Source organism: Mustelus asterias, chromosome 9 (genome assembly GCF_964213995.1).
Source record: "Mustelus asterias chromosome 9, sMusAst1.hap1.1, whole genome shotgun sequence".
NCBI lineage: Eukaryota > Metazoa > Chordata > Chondrichthyes > Carcharhiniformes > Triakidae > Mustelus > Mustelus asterias.
Window position 1 is genome coordinate 36,436,747 of NC_135809.1, and position 26,667 is coordinate 36,463,413.

Below are 26,667 nucleotides of genomic sequence, written 5' to 3' on the forward strand. Positions count from 1 at the left end.
ATATTACAGCAGAACTACCATAGCAGCACAGTTACCTGGGGATGAGGAATGTCACAACACCAGGTTAAAGTCCAACAGGTTTATTTGGTAGCAAAAGCCAGTAGCTTTCGGAGCGCTGCTTTAACCTGGTGTTGTGAGACTTCTTACTGTGTTTACCCCAGTCCAACGCCGGCATCTCCACATGATGAGGAATGTAGCATACCCAAGAAGTACTTGTTGATTATCAAGGAATTTGTGACTGAACTGTGCCACGTTTTTCAGAAAGACCAGCAGACCTAAAATCCACATAGCAACAGTGGGGTTGCCTTGTAATATTACTGGATTTTAATCAAATAAACACCTATAAAGGATTGTTCCATAAAGGGGTATTTATTTGTGAGTCTAATCAAGTAGGTAATTATTTTTTGAGGGAATGTTCGGTAAGACCAATTTTAATTGTATAAACATAATCTTGTGTGTTTAAGTTTTCTTTTATTTTGTTAATAAATGTTTCAATTTAATATTTAAAATCCCCAGAAGTTTTACTGGAATTTGTGGCTCCTAACTTTAGTGTATGTCTCTTCTCGTAGTCAAAATACAAAAAGAAAAGAGTTGTGATAAACTTGCCAAGTTTTCTTTGGAATTTCATTTGTGCAACAATTATCACCCGTTGGATCATAGCACTACATCAGGGTCCAGCTTGATTGTTCTGTGACACAATTCTCTCAACTTTGTGAACTAAATACCCATCCCTAGTTGCCCTAGAGAAGGTGGTGGCGAGGTGCCTTCTTGAACTGCTGCAGTCCATGTGCTGTAGGTACACTCATTGTGCTGTTAGGGAGGGAGTTCTACGGTTCTGATCCAATGACAGTGAAGGGATGGCAATCTAGTTAAGTGATTTGTTTCAACCACTGAACTACAGTGCTCAAGTTATAAAACTGTAAGTAATACCTATAAGCTAATGAACTATATATAAGCATTGGATCGGATTTTACGACCTCACTCGGGCAAGACCAGAAATTCCCACCCGAGGTCAATGGAGATTTCCATTGTCGGACCCTCACCTGCGCCGATTCTGTGGTGGGCGAGGTGACAGAGTTCCAGCCATTGTGTCTGAATGTAGCCCCACATTCCTTGGAAATGCTAATTCTAAAGAACTTTTTAATTAGAGCAAAAACTGATGATACGATGACCACAAACTTCCCCACCAAAACACATTTGTCTGTTAGTGGACTATTTATGAACCAGGATATGAGTGTGACATATTTGTAGAAATGTGTGTTCAGCAGTAATCACTTGCATTGCTTCTTGTTTCAATACTGACCTGTGAATCAAGACCAAGCATCAGTAACATGGAGAAGAAGAGAATGGACCATAGTGCTGGGGGATGCATCTGTGTCACAGCCTGTGGGTAGGCAAGAAATGCCAGCCCAGGACCTGTGCAATAAATGACGTGGAATCACAAAGTCAATACAACTGATTTTCTTGAGCAAAATTCCACTGAAAACATAGTCTCAACATTCCATTAAGCCCATGCAGTTGGCCCAAGTTGGGGTGATCCAAGTTGGTTGCGTTTGGAAGAGCACATCAGTGACACTTGCCCTGATTTTCGAAGCAGGATCAAGCTGGTCCAATGGCAGAAAAGAGTTCAGGTGAGATTCTCTGGTGATCAAGGAGTGAAGGATTGTGATGGTATACAATTTTGGATTACTTCTTGGATACCTATTTTTTGGATACTCATTTCTGGACTACTGAGTCGGTCTTTAGTCATCCCACATAGGACCGTGCTAGTATCACACTAAACAATGTCCTTATGTTGAAAGAAGGATATTGAATCATAGAATCCCTACAGTGCAGAAGCAGGCTAATTGGCCCATCAAGTCTGCACCGACTCTCTGAAACAGCATCTTACCCAGACCCTATCCCTGTAACCCCATGTATTTATCCAGATAATCCCTCTAACCTACACATCTTGGGACACTAAGGGGCAATTTAGCATGTGGGTGCAGGGGTTTCCACTATATCTATTGTGCATTGGGATGGCTTTTAAAAATGGTGCCCTGATGTTTAAAAATGGAAGCTGCTGTCCCGCCAGTGTGATGCCGTGAGACCTGCCCCTTCAACTTTTATTCACAAAGTTCCCAGCAATGCGGCAGAGAAAGCTGCCATTGGTGCCATCGGCTTCAATGCCACTTTTCTCACCTACTGACACACTCTGCAGAAGGTAAAATTCTGCCCATTTTGTTAGTAATCATGATTGAAAATCAGTCAGGAAATTACTGCCTACAGACACCCTAGCCAACCCAAGGCCTCAAAGTTGAATTGGAGCAGTGATGGTGGCTGCAAGTTCCACATGACCTATTAAATACTTCTCTATTCAATAGATAGAGCATGGAAACATTCCAAAAATACACACCCACTATCAAAAGGTTACCAATTAGAAAATGCCTGAAAATCTAGTTGCTTATTCAAATATTGGATTTGATCCTTAAGTTATTTAAAGGGAGATATGACAGAGCATCAAGAATCATAGAATAAAAGGCTCTAATCTTACCTGATGAAGCAAGCTCAATTATTGGTTTATTTGTGATGTGAGACATGAATCCGATGACTGAGAAAATGACTAATCCTGCAAAAATGCTGGTGCAAGAGTTTATACTGCAGACTATGAGGCAGTCCCTGGAAGGTAAAGCAGGCACATAGAATTAATTTTATCTCTTGTTCAAATACTATTAATCTTGTTTAAGATGTGGTTACCAGGAACATAGTTTTCAAACCTTTGTGAATTCGGAAAATGACCACAACATACTTTCATCTGAATATGTTATTTTTCATTGTGATTTCCTTTAGGGCGGCATGGTGAAGGTGGCACATGGTTAGCACTGCTGCCTCACAACGCCAGGGACCCGGGTTCGATTCCCGGCTTGGGTCACTGTCTGGGTGGAGTTTGCACATTCTCCCCGTATCTGCATGGGTTTCCTTCGGGTGCTCCGGTTTCTTCCCACAGTCCAAAGATGTGCAGGTTAGGTGCATTGGCTGTGCTAAATTCTCCCTTAGTGTACCCGAACAGGTGCTGGAGTGTGGCGACTTGGGGATTTTCACAGTAACTTGCAGCGTGAATGTAAGCTTACTTGTGACTAATAAATAAAAGCTTTACATTTTTTATTCACCCTCAGTCCCTCTGGCCCACACACTGTTTTATGCTTGAGCAAACAAGCTGGTTACCTGCTCCCTGTTCTCAAGCCAGGCTGCTGCAAATTGCCTTAAGTTATTTGGAAGAATTGAAAGTGTAAAGTGACAAAACTGTTTTATTACTATAGCTTTATAAATGCCGTGACAAGGAAAATAGACCTTCCCCCCCATCAGATTTGTTTTCATGTGAATACAGTTGTCAGTTAATGCGGTTAGACAGCAGTACTGTAATAACGTCGAGATGACTAATTTTAAAACATACTTATTTTTTAGTTGTAGTGAAGCATACATAATTCCTTGCACTTAGATTATACCTAAACTAAAGGACTGATCATGAGAATGGCACATATTATTCAGTGCAATTCACCTTAAACTGAAGAATAATGTCAGGGTCAGAACCTATCATTCTCTATTCTCATCCTGCCAGTGATGTTCTGCTTTAAAAAACAAACCAGACTTTTGAGTAGTCCTGAAAAAAAGGCATGTCAAAGTTTTACGTTTTGTACTCATCAATACCAAATGCAAAAGGGACCACAATCAGAGTGCTGACTGGTTGGCAAATGGTGCCTTTAGGTAGAGGCATTGCCATGAAGAATGCACCAGTTACCTGATGACTGATAGTTAACTGCCAAGCTTTGTTTAATTTCAAACAAGGCAGTTTGACTTCGATTGGTCAAAGCATTGCTCTGGGGAATGAACTAGAGAATGGCAGTCGCCTATTTTGTTCAGTTGAATAGGTGCAATGTGTGTACCTAATCTTTCTGTCTGCAAAGAACAGAGGTCTATGTATTGATATATGTAGATTCTAGCAGAAGTGTACAACACTGTGAGTCCAACTGATAATCTTAGATTGGTTGTCAGTGGAATTCTTAACACAACCAGATTTGTTTAGCAAATGTTGTCCAATCGTGGAATCACATCTAATATTGGACATCGTGTTTTGAGTTTTACAGGCATGGGCTGGTTGGCTACTTTGCCTCTTGAGGACAGCTGAAGGGACGTGGTGTTTGATACAATCTGCCAGTTTTTTGGACATATAGCCTACATACCTAGGATTACCACCATCTATGTAATCCTACCTTTACTGGTCAATATATGCGTTGGGATTCCTGCAGTTCCACATGCTATAAGATTGGCCTTATTGGCAATCTTATAAGTAGGACCCAAGCTATTTGCTCTCCGTGCAAGCTTGAGGCTGAAGTCAAGAGCATCAAAGCCATCCTGCAGGATAATGGCTACCCTAATCCAATCAGTGCTTGTGATGCATCAAGCAAACTCATGATTGGGTCTATGGCTATAATTTAAAAAGTCTTGAAAAGTGTCCAACCCACCTCAGATTACCCTGGAAGGGTAAGGTATCTCAAAGATTTGGGCAATGGGTGAAGCTAGCTGTTACACACTGCTGCTATGCAATAGCAACATGAGCTGTGTTCACAACTATCATGATGCTATTGTCAAGCCAAAAAAGATGTTCTGTCCACCACACAAATGAGTAATATGGTATATGAATTTCAATGCCAGTGTGATGCTAGGTATGTAGACCATACATCCAAAAGATTGGCAGATTATATCAAACAATGTGCCGCTTCGCTGTTTGCAAGGTATTCACCGTACCCATGCTTGCAAGACACAAAAACACAGGCCAGAACTTTCAGACTAAATATAAATAGTTGTTCCGTCTTGTGAAATTCCTGATGAGTGAAAGACAAAAAGCTTCAACATGTCTCTTTTTTTCAGCGACACTCAAGTTCTGTACTATCAAACGACCATGTGACTCATCGACATTCTCTATATTTTCTTGCAACGTTATAGGATATAAAAAGAAATATGAGGATAGATGATCCAAATTTAACTTTATGAAACAATTATGTAAAAGTAATTGCATAATTATGTTCCCAGTGTGGAGCTACAGTAACAGGGAGTGCTAGGCAGAAAATTAGGATGATAATACTGTAGCCTTGTCTCTGGCTGACTTATATTTGTAACTTTCCACAGAGATCATCATTTCCACTATGAAGATTATCAGCTTCTAATCTGCAGATAGACCATCAATTGTCTCGAGCTCAGAGTAAATGATGTGCTGTAAATTTTTGTCAGTGGTGAGTGGAAGACTTCCTTCATTTTCGGTCAAATGACTGGAATCCTAGAATGGAATAAACTGCAACAAGTATCACAACAATTGATTAATTAGGCTTTCACTCTATGGCCGTCATGGCAGAAATGGGTGTTCCTACCCACTCAAACCATAATATTCTGAGGCTAAGTCCCATCAACAATTGGAAGTTGAAAAGCATTATTATTGGGAAGATTACAATTCCTCCCTTCATTGCCCAACACAAAATAACATAAATGTTTTACCTGTAAATATTGTTGTGAAAGGTATTGTAACTGCCCAAAGCAATAAGTGATCCCAGACCCAGTCCATAGGAGAAAAAGATCTGTGTAGCTGCATCAAGCCAGACCTACCCAAAAGGGGCAGACATCTATTAAAGTTAATCATTAAATGTAGATCAGTGGCTAACCACAAACAACTTCTTAAAACAAAATAGACTCATAGCCAGGGCAACCAAAATTATTACTCAAGGCAATGTTTTAATGTTGCTAATACCTTGGCTCTCATTAGGGTTGATTGCAACTTTTGTGAATCAAACCCAGCAAAGCCATTGAGCTGCAGGACACCAAATAGAAGTGAGGCCTGCTGATAATGGATTGCTCCAGCCACCAGGGAGGTAGGTTCAGGTGGTGGGGGTCAGGGTTTGGTGTTGCAATCAGGAAGGTGGAGGACAGGGTGGGAGCATTGGGCATGGAGGGTGAAGGAGTTGGATGGCAGCAGGCAATGTCTGGTGGAGCACTCCTGCCCGCGACCCCAAAATTTATTCCAAACTTTCCCTTTCTGGTGCTTGTTGGCTCAATCACAATTTGACTCTACATAATGCACTCTCTAATCAGTTCAAAACAAAAGCAGAACCTTACAAAAGTTCAGTTACAGAACATCAGTCAAATATTTACTTTGTGTGCTGGGCATAGTAAAATAATTACAAGCGTGTTTCTAAAGAAAATGGTTCCACCACATTTACTGCACGGAGGAAATGTTCTTCCATCATCACAGCAAAGTAAAGGGGCTTTTAATTTCCATCTGTTCTGTACCTGAAATGCTTGATGGAGAATAGAGAGGGAGCCCCAACTCACATGTAGTTCATACCGAAAAATGTTTTTTGCTGGCACTGAGTGCCAAAAACCATCAAACGTAACCATTCAGACCGAGATGGTTCCAGCTTTGATCATGGTCTGTGTGAAGCTAGCATTGTTCAACACTGAGGAGAATAAGTTGCTTCAGTGCCCATGGATACAGGAGAAAAGAAAAATCAACCACAGTTCTTGCTATTGACATGTCCACTGGCCTCTGCTACGTATGAGTAGACAGAGGACAAGTAGAGAATTGGCCTTGTCTCTGCTGTCTCAAAAGTAATATCGCTTGCTGACATTCACTGTTTGTGCTCAATTATGAAGCATGGCGATTTGAGCATCAGAGGGTACTGGTACAAGAAATAGTATCATGTATGAATTAATAACTCCAATAAAAGGGAGTAGAAAACTAAGAAAACACAATAGTAACAAATAAAAGTAATGTTCTTAATAATATTTTATGACAAGTTAATTGATGGTATTAAATGTGTAACAGGAAAACAATTCAATTCACAGAGAACATTACGAGGATAGGAACAAGAGTAGGCCATAAAGCCCGTAAAGCCTGTTACATTTGATTATAATTATCACATAAAATTATATAGAATATACAGCACAGTCTTTTTTTTATTTTCCAAGGTGAGGGTAATGTTTCTATATTTCCTATCAGAGCATCATCTCACATATGTCTATGCTAAATTTCTTTTACCTTTACTTAACTGCTCAGTCTGCTATTCCTTTCTTGTAATTCCTTATATTATGTTGCATTCTTCTTCTTTGTTAGAACATAAGAACATAAGAAATAGGAGCAGGAGTAGGCCATCTAGCCCCTCGAGCCTGCCCCGCCATTCAATAAGATCATGACTGATCTGAAGTGTATCAGTTCCACTTACCTGCCTGCTCCCCATAACCCTTAATTCCCCATAACCCTTAATTCCCCTACCGATCAGAAATCCATCTATCCGTGACTTAAACATATTCAACGAGGTAGCCTCCACCACTTCAGTGGGCAGAGAATTCCAGAGATTCACCACCCTCTGAGAGAAGAAGTTCCTCCTCAACTCTGTCCTAAACTGACCCCCCTTTACTTTGAGGCTGTGCCCTCTAGTTCTGGTTTCCTTTCTAAGTGGAAAGAATCTCTCCACTTCTACCCTATCCAGCCCCTTCATTATCTTATATGCCTCTATAAGATCACCCCTCAGCCTTCTAAACTCCAACGAGTACAAACCTAATCTGCTCAATCTCTCCTCATAATCTACACCCCTCATCTCCGGTATCAATCTGGTGAACCTTCTCTGCACTCCCTCCAAGGCCAATATATCCTTTCGCAAGTGAGGGGATCAAAACTGCACACAGTATTCCAGCTGCGGCCTCACCAATGCCTTGTACAATTGCAGCAAGACTTCTCTGCTTTTATATTCTATCCCCCTCACGATAAATGCCAACATCCCATTTGCCTTCTTGATCACCTGTTGTACTTGCAGACTGAGTTTTTGCGACTCATGCACAAGGACCCCCAGGTCCCTTTGCACAGTAGCATGTTGTAATTTTTTTCCATTTAAATAATAATCCAATTTGCTATTATTTCTTCCAAAGTGAATAACCTCGCATTTGCCAACGTTATACTCCATCTGCCAGATCCTCGCCCACTCACTCAGCCTATTCAAATCTCTCTGCAGACCTTCCGCTTCCTCCACGCAATTCACTTTCCCACTTATCTTCGTGTCGTCAGCAAACTTTGTTACCCTACACTCAGTCCCCTCCTCCAGATCATCTATGTAAATAGTAAACAGTTGAGGCCCCAGTACCGATCCCTGCGGCACGCCACTAGTCACCATCTGCCAACCAGAAAAGCACCCATTTATTCCAACTCTCTATGTTGGCTATGTCTTCAGTTTGGTATCAGTAGCAAATGTTGATCTTGAGTTATTTATTTCCAAGAGCTATAACTGAACGGTACTCTAGATGGAGTCCGACCAATGCTAACTCGCTTGGTTCTTTCGGACTCAGGGATGAATGATTTCTCCATACCTCATTACCTCCCATCAGACAGTCTGTGTTCAATGTATTTTGAACATACAATTGTACAATTGGGCAGAATTGTCTTTATGATTCTACAGGAAGGGAGTAGAGGCTGGGGGTAAACCAACAAATCTCCATACTGGTCCAAAGAGAATCAGAAGTTATGGTGAAACATAAATTTGATAGGATGATAATGTATGAAATAGAAAAGGACCATACAATTCATCAGTCCACTCTCTTCAAAGTATAATTTGCATGGTAGGATTTTGTCCAACTTTGGAAAGTAAAAAACCCCTGGAAGCAAAAGAAATCTCCAATATTTCTGCCTTGTTCCCAAGGACCATTGAGCAAAATATTCAACAAATGGTTAAACGGTGTTATTTATCACAAAGAACAAATTTATGGTTACATGTAAAATCTACATAGTACGCACCTGAGAGTGTGAAAGCTTGTTGAAATTGGGTGTAATGTAAAACAAAATCCCTTCTTTTGCACCTGGAAGTGTCACTCCACGGAAGAATAAAATGACCAGCATGACATAGGGGTAAGTGGCAGAAAAATACACAACCTGGATCAGGAGAAAACAGATTTAAAAAAACAGAATCAGACACACGAATGTAACACATGGAAGAATTTTGATTGCAATGGAGACAATGGGCCAGATTTTCCTCTTTAGTTTGGCAAACGTGAGTTGGAACATTTCCTGACGTGTCATCCTGACATCTAAAGGGCAGTTCATTCACCTGGAATTTTAGTCTCTGAGAGTCGGGTACAAGCTGCAGTCTGGGCTACCACCTCTCAAAGCAGACTTGAGGAAGCAGTAGAGGTGGGAGGTGGGCGCATGACAACCCCACCAGATTAGAAGGCTCTGTTTACTGGAATATTTGCACAGTCCAATTCATAACTTTTAGATCATCTAGCCACATCTAACCCCATCACCCCTCCATGCAACCTCAATGCCCTCTCATATCTCCCATACCCAGTCCATGACCCCTCATTACCTCCCATTACCCTCCATACTTCCCTACCTCATATACTTGTCCATGCCCCTTCATGCCCCCCAATGCCCCTCATAACTCTCGTGGCCCCTCCATTCCCTCAGACCATGCCCTTCATACATCCTCCATATCCCTCACCTAGTATCCACCAGGTATAGAACTCATGAGTCTTTGAAATTCTCATGAAATTTAAAAGAAAACAGTTAGGGATTCAACATTCCTTTTGAAGAAAATTCGCTCTTCTCATAAAAGTGTGAATCAAGCACAGCCAGTGCAGTGCCCATTGAAAACAAACTTAATCGTGTCCAAATAAATATACCAGCATTGGAAATAAACACTTCATAGAATCCTACAGTGCAGAAAGAGGCTATTCGGCCCATCGAGTCTGCACCAACCACAATCCCACCCAGGCCCTATCCACATATCCCTACATATTTACCCACTAACTCCTCTAACCTATGCATCCCGGGACACTAAGGGGCAATTTAGAATGGCCAATCAACCTAGCCTGCACATCTTTGGACTGTGGGAGGAAACCGGAGCACCTGAAGGAAACCCACGCAGACACGGGGAGAATGTGCAAACTCCACACAGACAGCGACCCGAGCCAGGATTCAAACCCAGGTCCCTGGAGCTGTGAAGCAGCAATGCTAACCACTGTGCTACCGTGCACTTCAAAGAAAGATCAAGTTATTACAAGGCAATAAAACTGTTGAGCCAATAAAGCCAGTGAAATTACCATTGAAGGAACCTTTAATTGTATCCAAATAAACACACAGGCATTGAGAAATCACTTCAACCAAGAATCAAGTATATCAACAGGAGCAAGTTGAACAGATAGATAGACATCTGATTTGCCAGATGGTCTCATTATGAATGCTTGGCTGAGCTCCAACACTCAGCCTGGCAGGGATTTCATTTCACAGTTTCAAGAGGAACTGCTAGCTTTGACTGATGATCAGCTTTATTGCTTTGTTATAGCTTGATATTTGTTTGGAGTGGTTTTTCAATGCATGTGTGTTTGTTTTGGCAAGATTAAATTTGATTTGATTTAATTATTGTCACATGTATCCATAGCGAAAAGTACTGTTTCTTACGTGTTATACAGACAAAACGTACCGTACTTAGAGAATGAAAGGAGTGCAGAATGTAGTGTTACAATCATACCTCGGGTGTAGAGAAAGATCAACTTAATAACTTAAAGGTTTCTTTAATGGGAATTTTACTGGCTGTGTTTGACTGATAGTTTTATCATTAGGGCAAATTTTCTTCAAATGCCAATTTATTTTAAATTCTTGAGCATTTGAAAGACTTGCCATTGTTACTATATAACTCATTGGTTCTGTACCTAATGGATATTGGAAAAGTGTTTCAAAGGTACAACAGAACATGTAACTAAATCAATGTCAAAATCAAACCACTGCATTGAAAACATAGTTAAATTAGATAACAACCTTTGACTGGAAAGCAGTACAGCAAGAAAAAAATGTAATTTCTTTAAAATATCTGTGGAATCTGTTATTGGTTTTAAGAATGTTTGAAAAGGATTTTGAAGAATTTCCATCAACCGTAAAGGGATCAATTGTAAATTTCTAGGCTAAGAAGAAATGCTGGTCCATGTGAGCTGCTGAGCCTTAACTTGGAAGCAGAACAAACAGGATGGAAGTTAATAAACAAAAGCTATGTGGCTGGCAAACAAAGAAGCTACTTCTGAAGGAGAGCTATAGCAGAGGTGAGAACATGGAGCAGTCTTGTAATATAGCTAAACAGCACAGAAAGCTGAAGACAGGGTTAGAGCAGAAATCGTGAATTGGATAACGATGCTTCAGTTTTGCCCAAGCCAACCAGACCAGTTAGCAAGGTTAATTAAAAGAGTAAGATAAAGGAGTTCCTGGGGAATCGTGTCATCAAGACTGTCATGAATCTAGCTCAAGATGCAGGAGCGTGCTTTGCGGTGACAACTGTCGCCAGGGGATTCAGATAGAATGAAGTTAACCTTGCCAGAGACCTGAGAAGCAATCCATTGATTGAGAAAAGTGAGAGGTCTTGCATTTCAGATGCTGACTTGGAAAGACTATGAGATTGCACATGGTGCAACATTTGTGTAGAGCGCGATATGAATATTTGTAATCTTTTGACATTGTCTTTGTTGTGTCTGCTATTCCATGTTTAATTTATAGTTTGCATTGATTGTAATTTGCTTGTTAATTCATGTTTATTTGAATTTGTGTAAAAGTAAAAGCTTCAAAAAATGGAAGCTTGTTGGTAATTTCATCACTTAGGCATTATTCTGTAAATTTGGTTATTTTGGTTCCCCACGGGGATTGTAATAAATGTTATAAACAATTACCATGCTGTGGAAGTGGCTTTTAAACTTACCCATCAAAAGGTTCCTGACTCCACAGCAGGTTTCCCCCAAGGTTCATGGTGACATGGTTCTCCCAGCCTTCAGGGACCCACCTGTCTGCACTAAATAATGATGAATGATGGAGAAACTTGATTAGGGCGGCACGGTAGCACAGTGGTTAGCACTGCTGCCTCACAGTGCCAGGGACCCAGGTTCAATCCCGGCCTTGGATGACTGTCTGTGTGGAGTTTGCACGTTCTCCCTGTGTCTGCGTGGGTTTCCCCTGGGTACTCTGGTTTTCTCCCACAGTTCAAAGATGTACTACATCTTTAGCATTAGTTATGCTAAATTATCCCTCAGTGTACCCAAACAGGCGCTGGAGTGTGGCCACTAGGGGATAGTCACAGTAACTTCATTGCAGTGTTAATGTAAGTCTACTTGTGACAATAATATATAAACTTTAATGAATGACGGGGAAACTTGATTTTGGAGCAGGCGTTAAAATAGCGAACTCAAAACTAACGACCCAAAGAAAATGTCAGGCACCCAGAATCAGAGGGGAAATTTTAAAATGTGGCCCCGTGCCACTCCCAGTTCATCCTCCTGACATGGGATTGTTCAATGTTGGGAGATTAAAGTTCAGCCTTATGGATGTGAAATTGGGCTCGGCAAAGTCTGCTGTTTGGAGTAATGAGTCCACTGCAAGTCCACATATGTCTATTGAGAATCCTGCCAGATATTGCTGTTTGTACAGCTAATGCTCACTGGGAGTAGGCAGGGCGGCAGATCATGGGGTTGTACAGTGCTGAATTGGTGCCAATGCTGTCACCTTGGAATTCCAAGCTCTAGCTGTGGCATAATCTTGGACAGTTGAACATTTTCAGTAGCATGCAGGAACCCTGCTCCAAATAACCACCACCGCCAGTGCTATTTATAGGGATCATCAACTACTTACAAGCTAGTTCTGTTGATTTCTTCTACATTTCTACAAGTGTTTGGTACTTTTTATCATACTTTAAGTTGCATTAGTCAACAGGGAATGATGAAACAGGTGCTGAACAAAAGAAATAGGAGCAGGAAGAGGTCTTTTGACCCTTTGAGCCTTCCCTGTCATTCAATAAGATCATGGCCGATCTCCCACCTCAACAATTCTTTCCCATACTAAACTGACCCAGACAGCAACAAACCTACTATCGTCACATGAAAACTGACCAAAATACATAAACTGATTGTCATCCAGAGTGAATCGGTTTGAAAATGATCTTGTAAATAGCAGCCTCAAGTACCGAACGGGATGATTTTTCATGTCTGATCTATTTTCCTTCCTTGATGAGGAGACATTCCAAATAGATTATAGAAAGTCTTATGTTGAGTAGAAAATGTACTCCGTGGGAGTTGTTGAAGGGGTTTTTGCTGACTTCTGCACAAACTCCTGCCAAATGTGGGTGGCCTAGTGGAACTTTCTCTTATCATTGAGTGTGACTGGGTGAATGAGCAGAAGCCACACACTGCATGGCAAGCTAAAGAAGGGCGATGAGGAGGAGAGTCTTTCCACAAGAGGCAACATCTGCCAAGTGTCTTCAGGGGGAAAAGCTATTAGAGAAGAAAATGTAAGGGTCAAGGTACCCAGGGAGTTCCTTTGAACACAGGTATCGAGAAAGATGACAGCAGCGGACTGAGCCTCCACTGCAGCTATCAGACTTTAGCTAGCTGCTGCTTGTGCTGTAACAAAAGGTGAAAGATTGGCCATCAGATGCTGCACCATGGTTAAGGCCACATGTGTTGTAAAGGGAGAGGATGCGCTCCAAGGTTTACACAAAGACCTGTGCCAGATTAGTGCTGGACTCCTCCGTGCTTTTTAATATTGAGCACAAGCTTTCAAGTGGGTTTCCCAATGCACAGAGCATTTTGTAGTCTGTGCCCATCAACTATAGCCCGAACAATGTCTTCATCTGAGTGGTCTGCAGCAGAATTCATGTGTGACCTTGCCCTCGAGTGAGCTGGCACCTGCATTATGCTTGACCCCCTGCCCTGGCTGCACATCACGTACAGGTCATAACTGTACACTGTCATCTAAGCTACTCACAGGCCACGATTTAACGGTTGCATTAGCTGTGTGCACAATTCCCGCAATGTCTGCTAAATCTTGTGAGATTTCAGTTTGTGATCTTCCATCCTGCCACCCCCCACCCCCCCCCCCCCCACCCCCGCCAATGAGGCAATTGGATTCTCACCCAGGAAGGGTGTGAGCCTGATTTGCATGTATTAGCATCTCATTAGCAGCATCATGACGCATCGTGCGCCCTCGCTCTACCTTCCCACTGATGCGCTATCAATAAGGCGAAAGACTACCGGTGTGCCAATACAAGTGTAGGCTTTTATTCACAACAGAATCAGGAGCAGATCCCAACAAATAACCAACCTGGACTGAACAAGGGGGAGGAGACAGCCACCTTTATACTAGGTGCCGAGGGGAGGAACCAAACTGGAAGGGGATGTGTCCAGGTATGACAAGCACACACAATGGTGGTCCATATAGGACAAAGGCACAACTGAGGTCCACCACACCCACCCAGCCGGCATGACATCACATTGGCCCGAACCACTACTGTTCTTGAAAAATGGAAACCTGGCGCCATGGCCTTGGAGAGGGAAGATGGAGATGAGTGTACATGTCACCACAATCCACTAGGGAGTCCAAGAGGAGAGAGGACACTAGACAGCTCTGGGGGGGCGGGGGAAGAGGGCACCGCTTCTTATTATGAAGAGGGTAGTTGTCAGAGGTCTATGGTTGACCTTGTAGGGGTCAGTAAGTCCATTCACGGGGGCCTGTGAGATTGACAGGGTCTATGAGGTTGGTGGGGTTCAGTGAAGTCGGTGGGGGGGTGGGTTAGGTTGGTGCGCTCTGTGAAGTTGGGGGGTCCTGGTCAGCTGGGCTGGGTGGCCGGACGCCAATGCTTGTTGGAACCCCTCCTTGGGTGGGGATGCCGGGCACGTAGGAGGGGCCATGTCCAGAAGGATCACCCAAGTGTCCTCCCTAATCTTGGTGTCCTGGAACCATGTCACAATGAAGGCATCTCTAACCCTCCTGTCCATGTTCATGGACACAGTGAAGGGTCTTTCAGGAGGGACTTGGGTTTCTTGGTTACATCTTGACTGTGAGGTGGGCATTGGGAAGGGGAGGGATCCAATGGTTGCCACTGAGGAGTTACTATCCAGTGAATTTTATGATGAAGGGATGACAGAAATGCGCTCTCTGATGGCTGCTGCTGGAGTTACCAGAGTACCTATTAGTATTAGCACAGTTTAGCACTGAAGGAGGAACCAATTAAGCCCAGTTAGTAAGCAGAGATTTATGCTTGTGACACTGATTGAAGCTCAGGAGTTAACCATTTGCACCATCAGCTCTCCACAGTGCTACATCCAAGACGGAGCCTCAGCTTTCGGTGAGAGGGCTGGCACACCTAGTGCCTCGGAAACAAGGGCCAAGAGTTCACCTCCTCTCAGGGCCCCGGCTCCAGCTTTAGAGGACCTGTGGATCCCCCCTTCCCAACGCCCACCTGACTGTCATGGTGCAACCAGGAAACCCAAGTCCCTCCTGAAAGAGTCTTCAGTCTGCCATGTACATGGGCAGGAGGGCTAGAAATGCCCTCATTGTGACATGGTTCCAAGGCACCAGAATTAAGGAGGACACTTGGGTGACCCTTCTGGACATGGCCCCTGCTATGTGCCCAGCGAGGACTAACAACTCAGAGAGCTGCTGATGGGGATGTCCCGGATGCTAGCTGCCCATACAATGCAGAAGGGTGATGATGATGATGTGCAGTAAGAAAGGGCTGTGATGACCCTCAGGGATACTCTGAATGTCTGATTCCTGTCTGGCTGCTGGCAGCCCGCAGACTCCCTGTGGCTTGGGTCAATTCAGAGCGATGATGTGCTGAGTCAGTCATCTCTCCTAATGCTGTCTGAGGGGGTTGGGGGTTTTGGATAGAGGATTCCCTGCATCATTACCGAGTCCTGTCAGAGCAAGGGAAACACAGGCACTGAGATGACATCATTGCATAGAGGGGATGGAAATGGCGCTGTAAGTCTGAATGCATCCCTAACATTAGATGTGCCATTCCTGACACCAATCAATGGAGATCAGGCAGCGTAAAATGGTTAATCGAAGTGAGTTATAATACATAGTGAGATTAAATATATATAAGCAGCTAACACCACACATGCCCACACCGGGTGACTACCATTTCTTAAACCTCCTAACCCCACCTCTATGTCTATGTGTCTCCCTAGGAGCCACATCTGAGGTTGAGGTAGCCTGCTGCCTGAGATGACCTTGGCAGGCATCCTCTGGAGGGCCAGGATCTGGAGGGCCCTGGCCTAGTTGCGGGTGGCACAGCTGTTGCGGTTCTGCCTGCTCTGTCTGCTGGGCCAGCGGAGCCTTGGTCTCTGGAAGGAGTGAGTCAGATGGACTCCAAGGGTCTCCTGCCCACCTGCGGGTAAATGGTTGCCCTCCTCTCTTCCACAGTATCCATCATCCGTGCCAGGCCACCTCCTGTGAGCGGGCTTTCTTGCTGCCATCCTCTTGGCTGGACTGTGAGCAAGTGCTATGGAGTTGTTTAAATGTTTATTTTGAACTGCTCTGGTCACTCCAGGGCAACCAATTCTGACATGTTGCGCCATGGGGCGTGGTGTTATTCCCATAATTATCTTTTCAAGTGTCTAACAATTTTGGTCTAGATGATGCCAATGGGGCCAGTAGGATTCACTCCACTTTTCACACCAAAACTGACACTTAGCCAAATCTTGGGAAAATACCACCCACAGGACAGGATTTTCCAGCTGCCCTCACCCCAAAACTGGAAAATCCCTCCCCCGAGGTCCTTTGCATGGTCCGTCCCCCCTCCCGCTACAATTCTCGTGGTGGGCAGGATGGGAAAATTCCCCCACTGTGTTAGAATCTGCACTTGTGGTTGCGAGTGTGAAATTTGTTATATCATTGCTGTCTTTTTGACATTCCTCTGTTGCCTGGCCATAGAATCATAGAATCCCTACAGTGCAGAAGGAGGCCATTTTGCCCATCGAGTCTCCCACCAACCACAATCCCACCCAGGCCCTATCCCCATAACGGCACTTGTTTACCCTGCTAACCCCCTGACACTAAGGGGAAATTTAGACGGCCAATCAACTTAACCCACACATCTTTGAACTGTGGGAGGAAACTGGAGCACTCGGAGACGACCCACACAGACTCGAGGAGAACGTGCAATCTCCACACAGACAGTGACCTGAGGCCGGAATCGAACCCAGGACCGTGACGCTGTGAGGCAGCAGTGCTAACCACTGTGCTACTGTGCCACCAGGTTTCAGTTCTTGGATAATCTAAAAGGTAAAAGCACAAAGGTGAGGGGATTGTTGGTGCAAATGAACAGACAGTACGAAGACGGGGTGTTAACTACATTTCAAACAATTGGCACAGGATAATCACGCATTGTGATCTTTGAATCTGTTTTTCGGGGTGTCCAATTTAGGCCCCAATATTCTGAGCAACACGTAGAGATACAGTCCCTCCAGGATCAAGCTGCAATCTCCTGGAATTAAGGGTTAATCACTCAGTCACTTCTATGAATAGCACAGTCCAAAAATTAGAGAGGCTTTCAGAAAAGTACGTTGTATTTCAAAGCTCATTGACTGAACTTTACTACATGAGGACCATCTGGTTATCTTCTCTTGATTTTTTTTTGAAGGGAAAGTAAGGCAGCAATGTTTTGATCGTACCTTTCCTGTCCACTCCACTCCTTTCCAGATCGAGAAGTAGACCAACAACCAAGAAAGGGCCAGTGTGCCAGCCAGAGGCCATCGTATACTCCCTAGCTCTTCCAGACCACTCGTAATCTGATGCATATTCCGTCTAAAAGATATAATGCGATATACATTAATTATCTCATAGTAATGTGTAAGCTTAATCTCCATCTCCCAGTTTCCATTCACAAATGGCTCTTTTAATCTTTCAACCCAACTGTACTAAATTAGTCCAACTAAATTATGGGTGGTACAGTGGTTAGCACTGCTGCCTCACAGTGCCAGAGACATGGGTTCGATTCCCGGCTTGAGTTACTGGTTGTGCGGAGTTTGCACATTCTCCCTGTGTCTGCACGGGTTTCCTCCGGGTGCTCTGGCTTCCTCCAACAATCCAAAAGACATGCAAGTTAGGTTGATTGGCCATGCTAAATTGCCCCTTAGTGTCAGGGGGACTAGCAAGGTGAATACATAGGGTTGAAGGGATAGGGCCTGGGTGGGATTGTTATTGGTGCAAGCTTGATGGGCTGAAAGGCCTCCTTCTGCGCTGTAGGGATTCTATGATACATATAATTTTCTCCCATTCTTTAAGGCTTACTATAACTCTCACCATCTGAAGAAACAGCTACTTCAACGTTTTGGCAATATGTCTCTGAAATAGTTACTAGGAGTTGCATGAAAGAAACCTATCCCCACCCTTCTTTTCCCCACTGGTCCACTCACATCTTGATGTGGAGATGCCAGCGTTGGACTGGGGTGAACACAGTAAGAGTTTTAACAACACCAGGTTAAAGTCCAACAGGTTTATTTGGTAGCAAATACCATTAGCTTTTGGAGCACTGCTCCTTCGTCAGATGGAGTGGAAATGTGCTCTCAAACATGGCACAGAGACACAAAAATCAAGTTACAGAATACTGATTAGAATGCGAATCCCTACAGCCAACCAGATCTTAAAGATACAGACAATGTGGGTGGGCCTCCCCCAGCCATGAGTAAAATACCTGCAGGGGTAGGATGAGACTCTTAAGTAACCAGCTAATGATAATTAATGGCTACTTAAGGGTTTTAATAGGCCCAAGGATGATATCTCCCCTTCCCTGTAACATTTTAGACAAGATGGGGGCAGGCAGCTGGCATCAAGAAGGATGCCTGCTGGATTTTAAGCATCCCCTCACCTTTAAAACCATTGGATTGAGAGGATGAAGAATCCAGCCCTATGTATTTGGCAAGTTTCACATTTCACATAATCAGTGTTAACCAATAACTATTACTAGCAGATACAATTCAACAGACAGAATGAGCATCACTTACTCCCAGAATTCTGTCACTGCACTGGTCATGTTACTGGTATCAACTAGAGAGTAGTTAGAGAAACAAGCTTTTGTGTTCCATTCATTATCACAGCTTTGCCAAGGAAGATCCTAAAGAAAAATACATAAAAGGAGCAAAATAAAATCCAGTTTCTGGCGAATATTCTGGTCCTGCCAAAGTCAATGGAGTTTTGAATAGCTTTCCGCATTCTCCACCCCCATCCCCACAGCAGTGGGGCTGTAACATTCCCCATTTGTTGTTTCTGGGTTCTCCTGTCTCACTGCATTGATCTCCAGTGCAACTTCAGTGTCAATCCTTGGTACCATCACTCTTTGTGCTACCCTCAACAATATCATTCAGACGCACAAGATTAACTTTTCCATGAACACACTGTTTTACCACTCCAGCTTGGCTGTAACTGCATTCTTGAACTTCATATTTGACATAGGTAAGACAAAATTTTCCCCTGGGAAAGCAATTGCCCTGCACAGGAAACCATCTGAAAATGTGACTTAAATTTTAACCTTCAGGTGGTTCTGCCTGGGTTACACCAATAATTATCCAGAAAGAATTACAAGGATTAAAACCACTTCTAATTCTGGATAACTATAGTACAGACCTAGACTGACCTCCAGGGGACACTCCCCAACACCCCTGACCTCCCACCTCTCCCCCCATCCACACAACCAACCCGCAGGTGTCACGTAATACCCTCTGACTATTCCACCTACAGGATTGCCTTCACTATCACCGGTGAGGTCTAGCCCTATTCTCCGACTCCCCAGCTATGGGATTACCCCCCACAGCTATTGTAATACAAAGAGGAAGAGGCCTCCTTCACTTTGACTCTCCTGCTCTTTGCTGCTGGGCCCTGGGGACATGCTCTATTGCCGGGCTCTCACCCGGCCTGAGTTGGACATTTGGGCAAGATTGGATCGAAGGAAAATTGACAGAAATAACTGGGTATGGAGTTGCAATCTGACACTGATTGCCACTCCGAGGAAGTTCAGGTTTGCTGAAAAATGCACTGTTAAAAATCCTCGGTTAGTTACAGTAAAGGTTGATCCAAAGTAATGGTCAGCAATGGTACCCTTGATTCGGCAAGGTTTTACAAAGATCTTGCATTGTAGTTACAAGGAGATTCGAGTGACCCTAGTGGGAAATACTGGTACTGATACCAAAGTACTGAGACTCACCGATGTGAAAGAGCTGAAGAGGTAGTAGAGAGCCCAGGCTATGATCACAATGTAGTAAGTGTTGAGCCAAAAGGACAAGATGACAGCAGCTAGCCCAACTCCTGTCAAGAAAAAGTTTGCAGTTTATTGTGAAAAATACATCTATTGACATACATGCCTCCTGGTTCATTAAAAATGTTGCAATCACAATTGCGATGATCATCATTCACTGTGGTTACGAAGAAATAGAATGGAAGTGAATCATTCACTGGGGCATACAATTTACAAGGATTTTCCTAATGACGCAGTGGCTCCTCCAGACAGCAATCGAATTCTGATGGACCTTCTTCATGTAGCAACTAATAGGTCTTATGGCTTTCCAAGCACACAGCTCCACTTTGGAGGAGAACAACACGTTGTACATTACATGCCATTACGCTGCTGTCTTTATAAACACTGTATGAACAGTGCCTGTTCAAGATTCAGAAAGAGAATACCCTTTAAACTACCTGTGGATACAGATGCAATATTAAATTCAGTGGTTAAATTAAATGCTGGAAAGACAATAGTTAATAAAAACAGAAAGAAATGAGTAGGTCAGGCAGCAGCTGTGGAGCGAGAAACAGACTAATGTTTTAGGTCAAATGTCTTTCATCAAGTTGGGAACAGTTACAAATGTTTAGTTTTTAAGCAAGTCAAAAGGAGAAGGGTGACACAAAAAACTAGAGGAAAGGTCTATGATAATGTAATGGACAGAATTTATGTGCTCTCTCATTGCTCATCTTGAATGGGAGACTCCTTAATTTTAAACGGTGTCCCTAGTTCTGGTTTCTCCCACAAGGGGAAACATCCTTTCAGCACTCACCCATTCAAGACCCCTCAGGATCTTATTTGGTTCAATAAGATCACTTCTCAATCTTCTAAACTCCAATGGATACAGACCCAGCCTGTCCAACCTGTTCTTGTAAGATAACCCCCAGCTCCCCCAACCCTAGCCATCCCAGATACCAGTCAATCCTCTCTAAGTTGCTTCAATCGCATTTAAAACAATCATAATTCGTGGAAGCAGCTGCACATGTTGAAGTGTAACTGCCTTCAGTCTGATCTTATTTTCACAAGGAGGAAGTAGGAAATACAATTTGTACACACAAAACCTAGTAGAAGGTCTGAACTTACTGGACTTGTTTGGGGAGGTAGGGTACCCTTATGGAGAGGTAAGGTAAAATTTTACAATATGGTCCTGGGATACCTTGGGGAGAGATCAGATGCCCTTTGGGAGATATAAACTGCCCTTTGGGACTGTTAAAAGTAAAAATGAATTGCATAAAAAGTAGATAAACTCATTGGAACTGCAAAGTGATTGGAAATGTAAAAGGGCACTGTCAAAGGGAGCTTTCAATTTGTCATGGAATTTAAATCTCCTGTCCTTTAAATATTTGAAAAAGAAATCTGTCTGCAATGTTGAAAAAAGTAAATGCTTGCAATTAAGCCTATTTTTTGACATAAACGTGTGGAGTACAATTATAGTGGTACCTGACTTATTTCACAATCTATTATTATCACGGTGGGGTGCCTTCCATTCACAGTTTGATTGACAGCTCCAAGTTGGGGGCATTGGTAGACATGAGTTGGCACTAAGTTAGCATGGGGGCTATAAATAGGGAGTGAGTGGAGGGACATAAGTTGATGTTTCAGGGTATGATGAGTCATGGGGGTGGATGGAGGGGCATTGGTTAGCATGGAGGGTCTGAAGGAATGGAAGGTCATGGGTCGGACGGGGGGGGGGGGGGGGGTGATGTTTGTTGTGTGTTGGGTAAGTGCTGGATGGCTGCTTCTTGTTTCATTTCTTTTTTCACAGTTGGAACAAGGTGATGATCTTTCACCTCTGTGACAGAGGCTGTCACCACAGCCCCTTTGGATGCCTACAAACTGTTTCTGGGGACAATAGGAATATCTCCCATAAATTCTGGCTCATAAGAATGAAAATCTGAAGATCTCTATTTTTTATGAGACGGGTTCACAGAATCAAGAATTCTCCCTGCTCTAGGGAGCAAAAATTCAGGCCAGTGAATCAGGGTAAATGGGTCATTTTCAGGATGGAAAACTGTAACTAGTGGAATGCCACAGGGATCCATGCTGGAATTTCAACTATGTATGAGCTACATTCATAACTTAGATGAAGAGACTGACTATTGCAACCAATTTGCTGACAGTATGAAGATAGATAGGAAAGCAAGTTGTGAGGAGCATACAAAGAGTCTACAGATGGATATAAATAGGTTAAATCAGTAGCTTAAATTTGGCAGATGTCATATGTTGCACTGATTAGACACAAAAGTAAATGTCCTTCGCAATGATCTGCCTATGTACAAAATCACCAATCTCAGAAGAACTCCTCTGCTGCTCCGGTATGACATTTCCATTTTTCAGAATCAGTTATCTATGTGTCCTGAGAGTGAGAAACTCTACCAAATTATTGTATTCCTCATTCTTGGTTCCAGCTGTCCCAAAGTCATTTTACATAATTGGCTAGATTTTGAGAAACTTGCATGTGGTATACTGAGACTGCGGTGAGCTGGCAATTTTCCAAGTACATTTTTGTGTTAAAGTGCCTGACCATGTTTGAGGACTTGAACAACATTCGGTCATAAACTTACGGATTGTGGACAGAGGGTTCCATTGTATCAGTCCAAAATAAGCCTGATTTATGGACCTCAAAGGTGAAAGGACAGCATCTCAGCCAGACCCTCCGCCTAACTTTCTGAGCATTGCTACAGTGTTCCTTCTAAACTTATTCCTTATTTCACTACATTACTAACGCTACCGATTTTATAACGCAACAAAAATAACTCTAAAATAATTGTTCCAAACATTTGGAAGAAAATTACAATCCATGTGATAATTTTTGACCGATTTTTTAATGCAAGTTCAAAATTTCAGAGCCAAATATACAAACCCTTAAACATAGGAGCTAGCTTCCATACACCAAGGCCTCCAATGGATGTGTACTGACCAAGGGCTGTTTCCAGGAGGAACAAAGGAATGCCAGCAAATACCAGTGTCAGAAAATATGGGATCAGGAAGGCACCTGAAATATAACATATCGAAAGGTTACTCACAATAAAATAGGTACTGAATTTTAGAAATATGTGTCTATCTATATAATAAAATTATTTGTATCTATATGAACATATGATTTGAGATAGTTAGATTCTAATTTGCTTTCCATCTAGTCAGCATCTGATTGTAACATGGGTCACATGCTTAGCAGACAAAAATTACATTTGCAAGCCACATACACTTCCACACAAGCATAAAATATCATTAAATATGTTGAAGCAGTTGTAACTTTGAAATTTCAAGACCAAACCAAACTTTTGACTATATTCAAAAGTGGATTTCTCCATTAGCCCACGACTCAATTTATGAACAACCCAATTTGGTTTGATTTGATTTATTATTGTCACATGTATTAGTATACAGTGAAAAGTATTGTTTCTTGTGCTTATACAGGCAAAGCATACCATTCATAGAGAAGGAAACGAGAGAGTGCAGAATGTAGTGTTACTGTCATAGCTAGGGTGTAGAGAAAGATTAACTTAATGCAACTCAATCCAGTTAGATGCATCAGCTGCTGAGGTTTTTAATAAACGTTTTGGCAAGAATTTTCCAGCTGTTCACACCCTGTCACCACTGCAAGCGAGGATGGATTTTTTGGCACTCAGCCAACTCTCAGTTCACTGCAGCAAGACCAGAGTACCCCCTAGGCATGAACTTTCACCCTTTATCTCTACGCCACTTTACAAGAAATTGTCTAGTTTATATTTATATACGAGTGGATAATGCTGTCTCACCATAAATCTATACATTAAAACTATTTGTTGCAGATATGTCATGCTTTTACATTGTGTCACGTTGATGGAAAATGTGTCTGACTGAGAAATACCGATAGTTTCAGCAGCTAGCCAGAAACATATCTGTTTAAAGAGAACGTTTTTTTCAAAAGAAGTACAACAACAGGCATGACTGAAGATGGCTACCACCAGTCGTCTGATGTCTGGTTCTTGTAAGTTGATAACTTTTCTGGAAAGTTAATTTATGGATTGCACTGTAGACCTTCCCTGACATGTTGTATGGAATCTCATACCTGAGAGATGTCAAAGTCCACTTCAAAACAGGGACTCTTGAAATGAGGGCATTAAAATGCAAAGTGCTTGACTTCCATCAACAATAATTCTGCCAAGACATTGGGAACTGCTAACCAGCCAGACACACCCAAAACCCCCAGTGGAGGTTGAAATAACCGCATCTCCCAATTGTTTCTATTATCATGAAATGTGTCAAAAGTTTCTGAAATCAAAGATCAAAGATGTGATTATGTGTTCGACAACAGTGATTGCAAGGCATGTTAATCGAATTCCTTTATGGAGTACACAGACAGGATGATTAGGAACTGTTTTTTCTAAACCAGATGCAGAGAGAAAACTCATTTGGAATCACTGCTGAAAGGAGCAGGAAGGAATCTCTCTCTCGCTGAAGCTAAGATTGTCTGCAGAAAGGTGCAGTTACCTCAACTTAAATTCAACTCCAAGATTTTAAAGGAAGCCAGCTAATTTCAAACACCACAATGTTCAATAATCTATGCCTCAAGGATAAGAAAATGATATAATTTTTAACTTTTATTTGGACTCTACCTTTTCCTACTTCTGTGTATTGACTTTAATCAGGCAATTGAGGTTGGCCTGTTAGAATATGAGCTCCCTGATTAAGGGCCAAATTGATGGGTCAATCAGGGAGCCTCTTGCTTTGTACTTAACCAGCAGTGTCAGTTCCTCTGGGACTCCAAGTGTAAACTGCTAACTAAAAGCACTCTGTATGTAGTTGTCAGACTAATAAATTAATGGATTTTGGTGAAGGGACTTCTGCCTCCAAGGACTTATTACATTCTGAAATTTGTGTGTATGTGCCATTGCATCTTTTATTATTTTTTCTCAGGTTGAAAAACTAATAAAATTGCTATTTTCTTTCACTCAAGAAAACTTGGTTTGATTGGACCCTTATTAAAAGGATTGGAAAGAGCATCTATGGGAAAAATGAATTTACAAAAACCTTTGTTGCAACCAACTAAGTGAGTTGAATAAAGGAGAGCCAGTTCACGCATCCTCACCCAGTCATAACAATTGGTTCAGATGTTAGTTATAATCAAATATAACTGGCTCAATCATACTGATACATTGATTTGCACCAATCCCAAAGAAATCGGACTCTCTACTCTCAATCAATCTCATCAGTGATTTCTTTTGATAAAGTGGTTCTTCTAAACATTTTTATTTCTAACCAAAATGAATAGACTGGAGCCACATTTCCTGCCCTCCCATGGTCAGACAACACATTACACCCATCCAGATTCAGGTGTGCTTGAATTTTCTGTATCGTAGAGTCACGCTCCATGATTTCAGTGTGAGAGGGGAAGGACATCACCACTGTGCTCTGAGGGAGAAGAGGAGGGAAAGTGCCAGCAAGTAAAGAGTGGCCATGGATAAGAACACAAGCTTGAGGCGCTGGAGGAGAGGAAAGACGTATGTTGCATAAAGCGGCTAACTGAGGGGAAAGATGGGGTTAACTGCAGGAGCAGTTTAAATCTGTAGGTTTTGAGTGAGTTGAAATCTTGTCCCTGGTGTCTTCCATTGTGTCCTCATTTGGTCAATGCAGGAGTGAGAAGTGGAAGAAGAGTGAAGGTTGGCAGCATGATCTGAGGGAGGGGAGGTTGCATTGAGCCATTTGTAAACAAGGGGGAGGCCACTGCCAGTGTAAATGTTTGGGGGAGGTATTTTGCAATATCATTTCAGGGAGCAAGATAAGGAGTGCCTGCTTTAATTGAAGAGGGAAGGAGAAGGGGTCATGCACAAATTTAAGAGGCAGATTAATGTGAGGACAGGACTGGAGTATTTTAAATGAGGGATGGCATGAACTGAGGTGGGGTTGAAGGGACAAGAGTGCCCATGTGAAACAGGGTACTGAGGTGAACGTTTCCAGCAGTAATTGGATGAGAGGAGTGAGAATACCAGCATAGGAGTGGGTGAAAAATGTGAGCTTCAATGGGGGTGAGGGGCGAAGACTGAAAGGTCAGCTGGGTGGAGCTTTATACGAATGACACTCCAACGGCACATTCTTCATGAATGTGCTCTCAAAATAACATTATAACATTTCATATGCATTGGTAATTGTCCTCCTTGAATGTGCAATAATGTTCAGTAGTGTGTCCTACCTCCACCATTTTTTCCACAGAGGTAAGGGAACCTCCAGACATTTCCAAGTCCAATGGCATATCCCACACAAGACAGCAAGAAGTCAAATTTTCCCTGCCAGTTTCCTCTGTTTGGTAAGGTTTCACTTTTACCAGCCTGACTCTCTGACGCCTCTACCATTTCTTCCGGCCGTGTCTCCCTCAGGTTCGGGGAAAAGTTGACCTCCAGCAAAGCTTGTTCTGTCTCCCCCATCACTGCACGCTCACATCCACTTCACATGAAATAGTTTAAGGCTTATGAACCCTCAGCACAACTTAATCACAGTTCTTGGTCAGAATCAAATGTTTGGTCCTGAAGATTTCACTTCACACTGCAAGTGCAAAACAAAGGAAAAAGTTTATACGAATGTT

General features: G+C 42.7%; 1 protein-coding gene across 1 annotated transcript in view; it reads right to left on the bottom strand.

Annotated features, from left to right (window-relative positions):
- The window catches only part of LOC144499058 (sodium- and chloride-dependent GABA transporter 1-like), a 42,291-nt gene extending 19,316 nt beyond the window's left edge, over nucleotides 1-22,975 (bottom strand). The window contains exons 1-8 of the mRNA XM_078221114.1: nucleotides 22,966-22,975; nucleotides 20,031-20,131; nucleotides 18,835-18,944; nucleotides 17,503-17,635; nucleotides 8,813-8,947; nucleotides 5,530-5,633; nucleotides 2,534-2,658; nucleotides 1,304-1,416 (exon numbers count right to left, since the gene is read on the bottom strand). Coding sequence (XP_078077240.1) covers nucleotides 1,304-1,416; nucleotides 2,534-2,658; nucleotides 5,530-5,633; nucleotides 8,813-8,947; nucleotides 17,503-17,635; nucleotides 18,835-18,944; nucleotides 20,031-20,131; nucleotides 22,966-22,975 — 831 coding nt within the window. The remainder of the gene's footprint in view (nucleotides 1-1,303; nucleotides 1,417-2,533; nucleotides 2,659-5,529; nucleotides 5,634-8,812; nucleotides 8,948-17,502; nucleotides 17,636-18,834; nucleotides 18,945-20,030; nucleotides 20,132-22,965) is intronic.
- Between the last annotated feature and the right edge of the window lie 3,692 nt (nucleotides 22,976-26,667).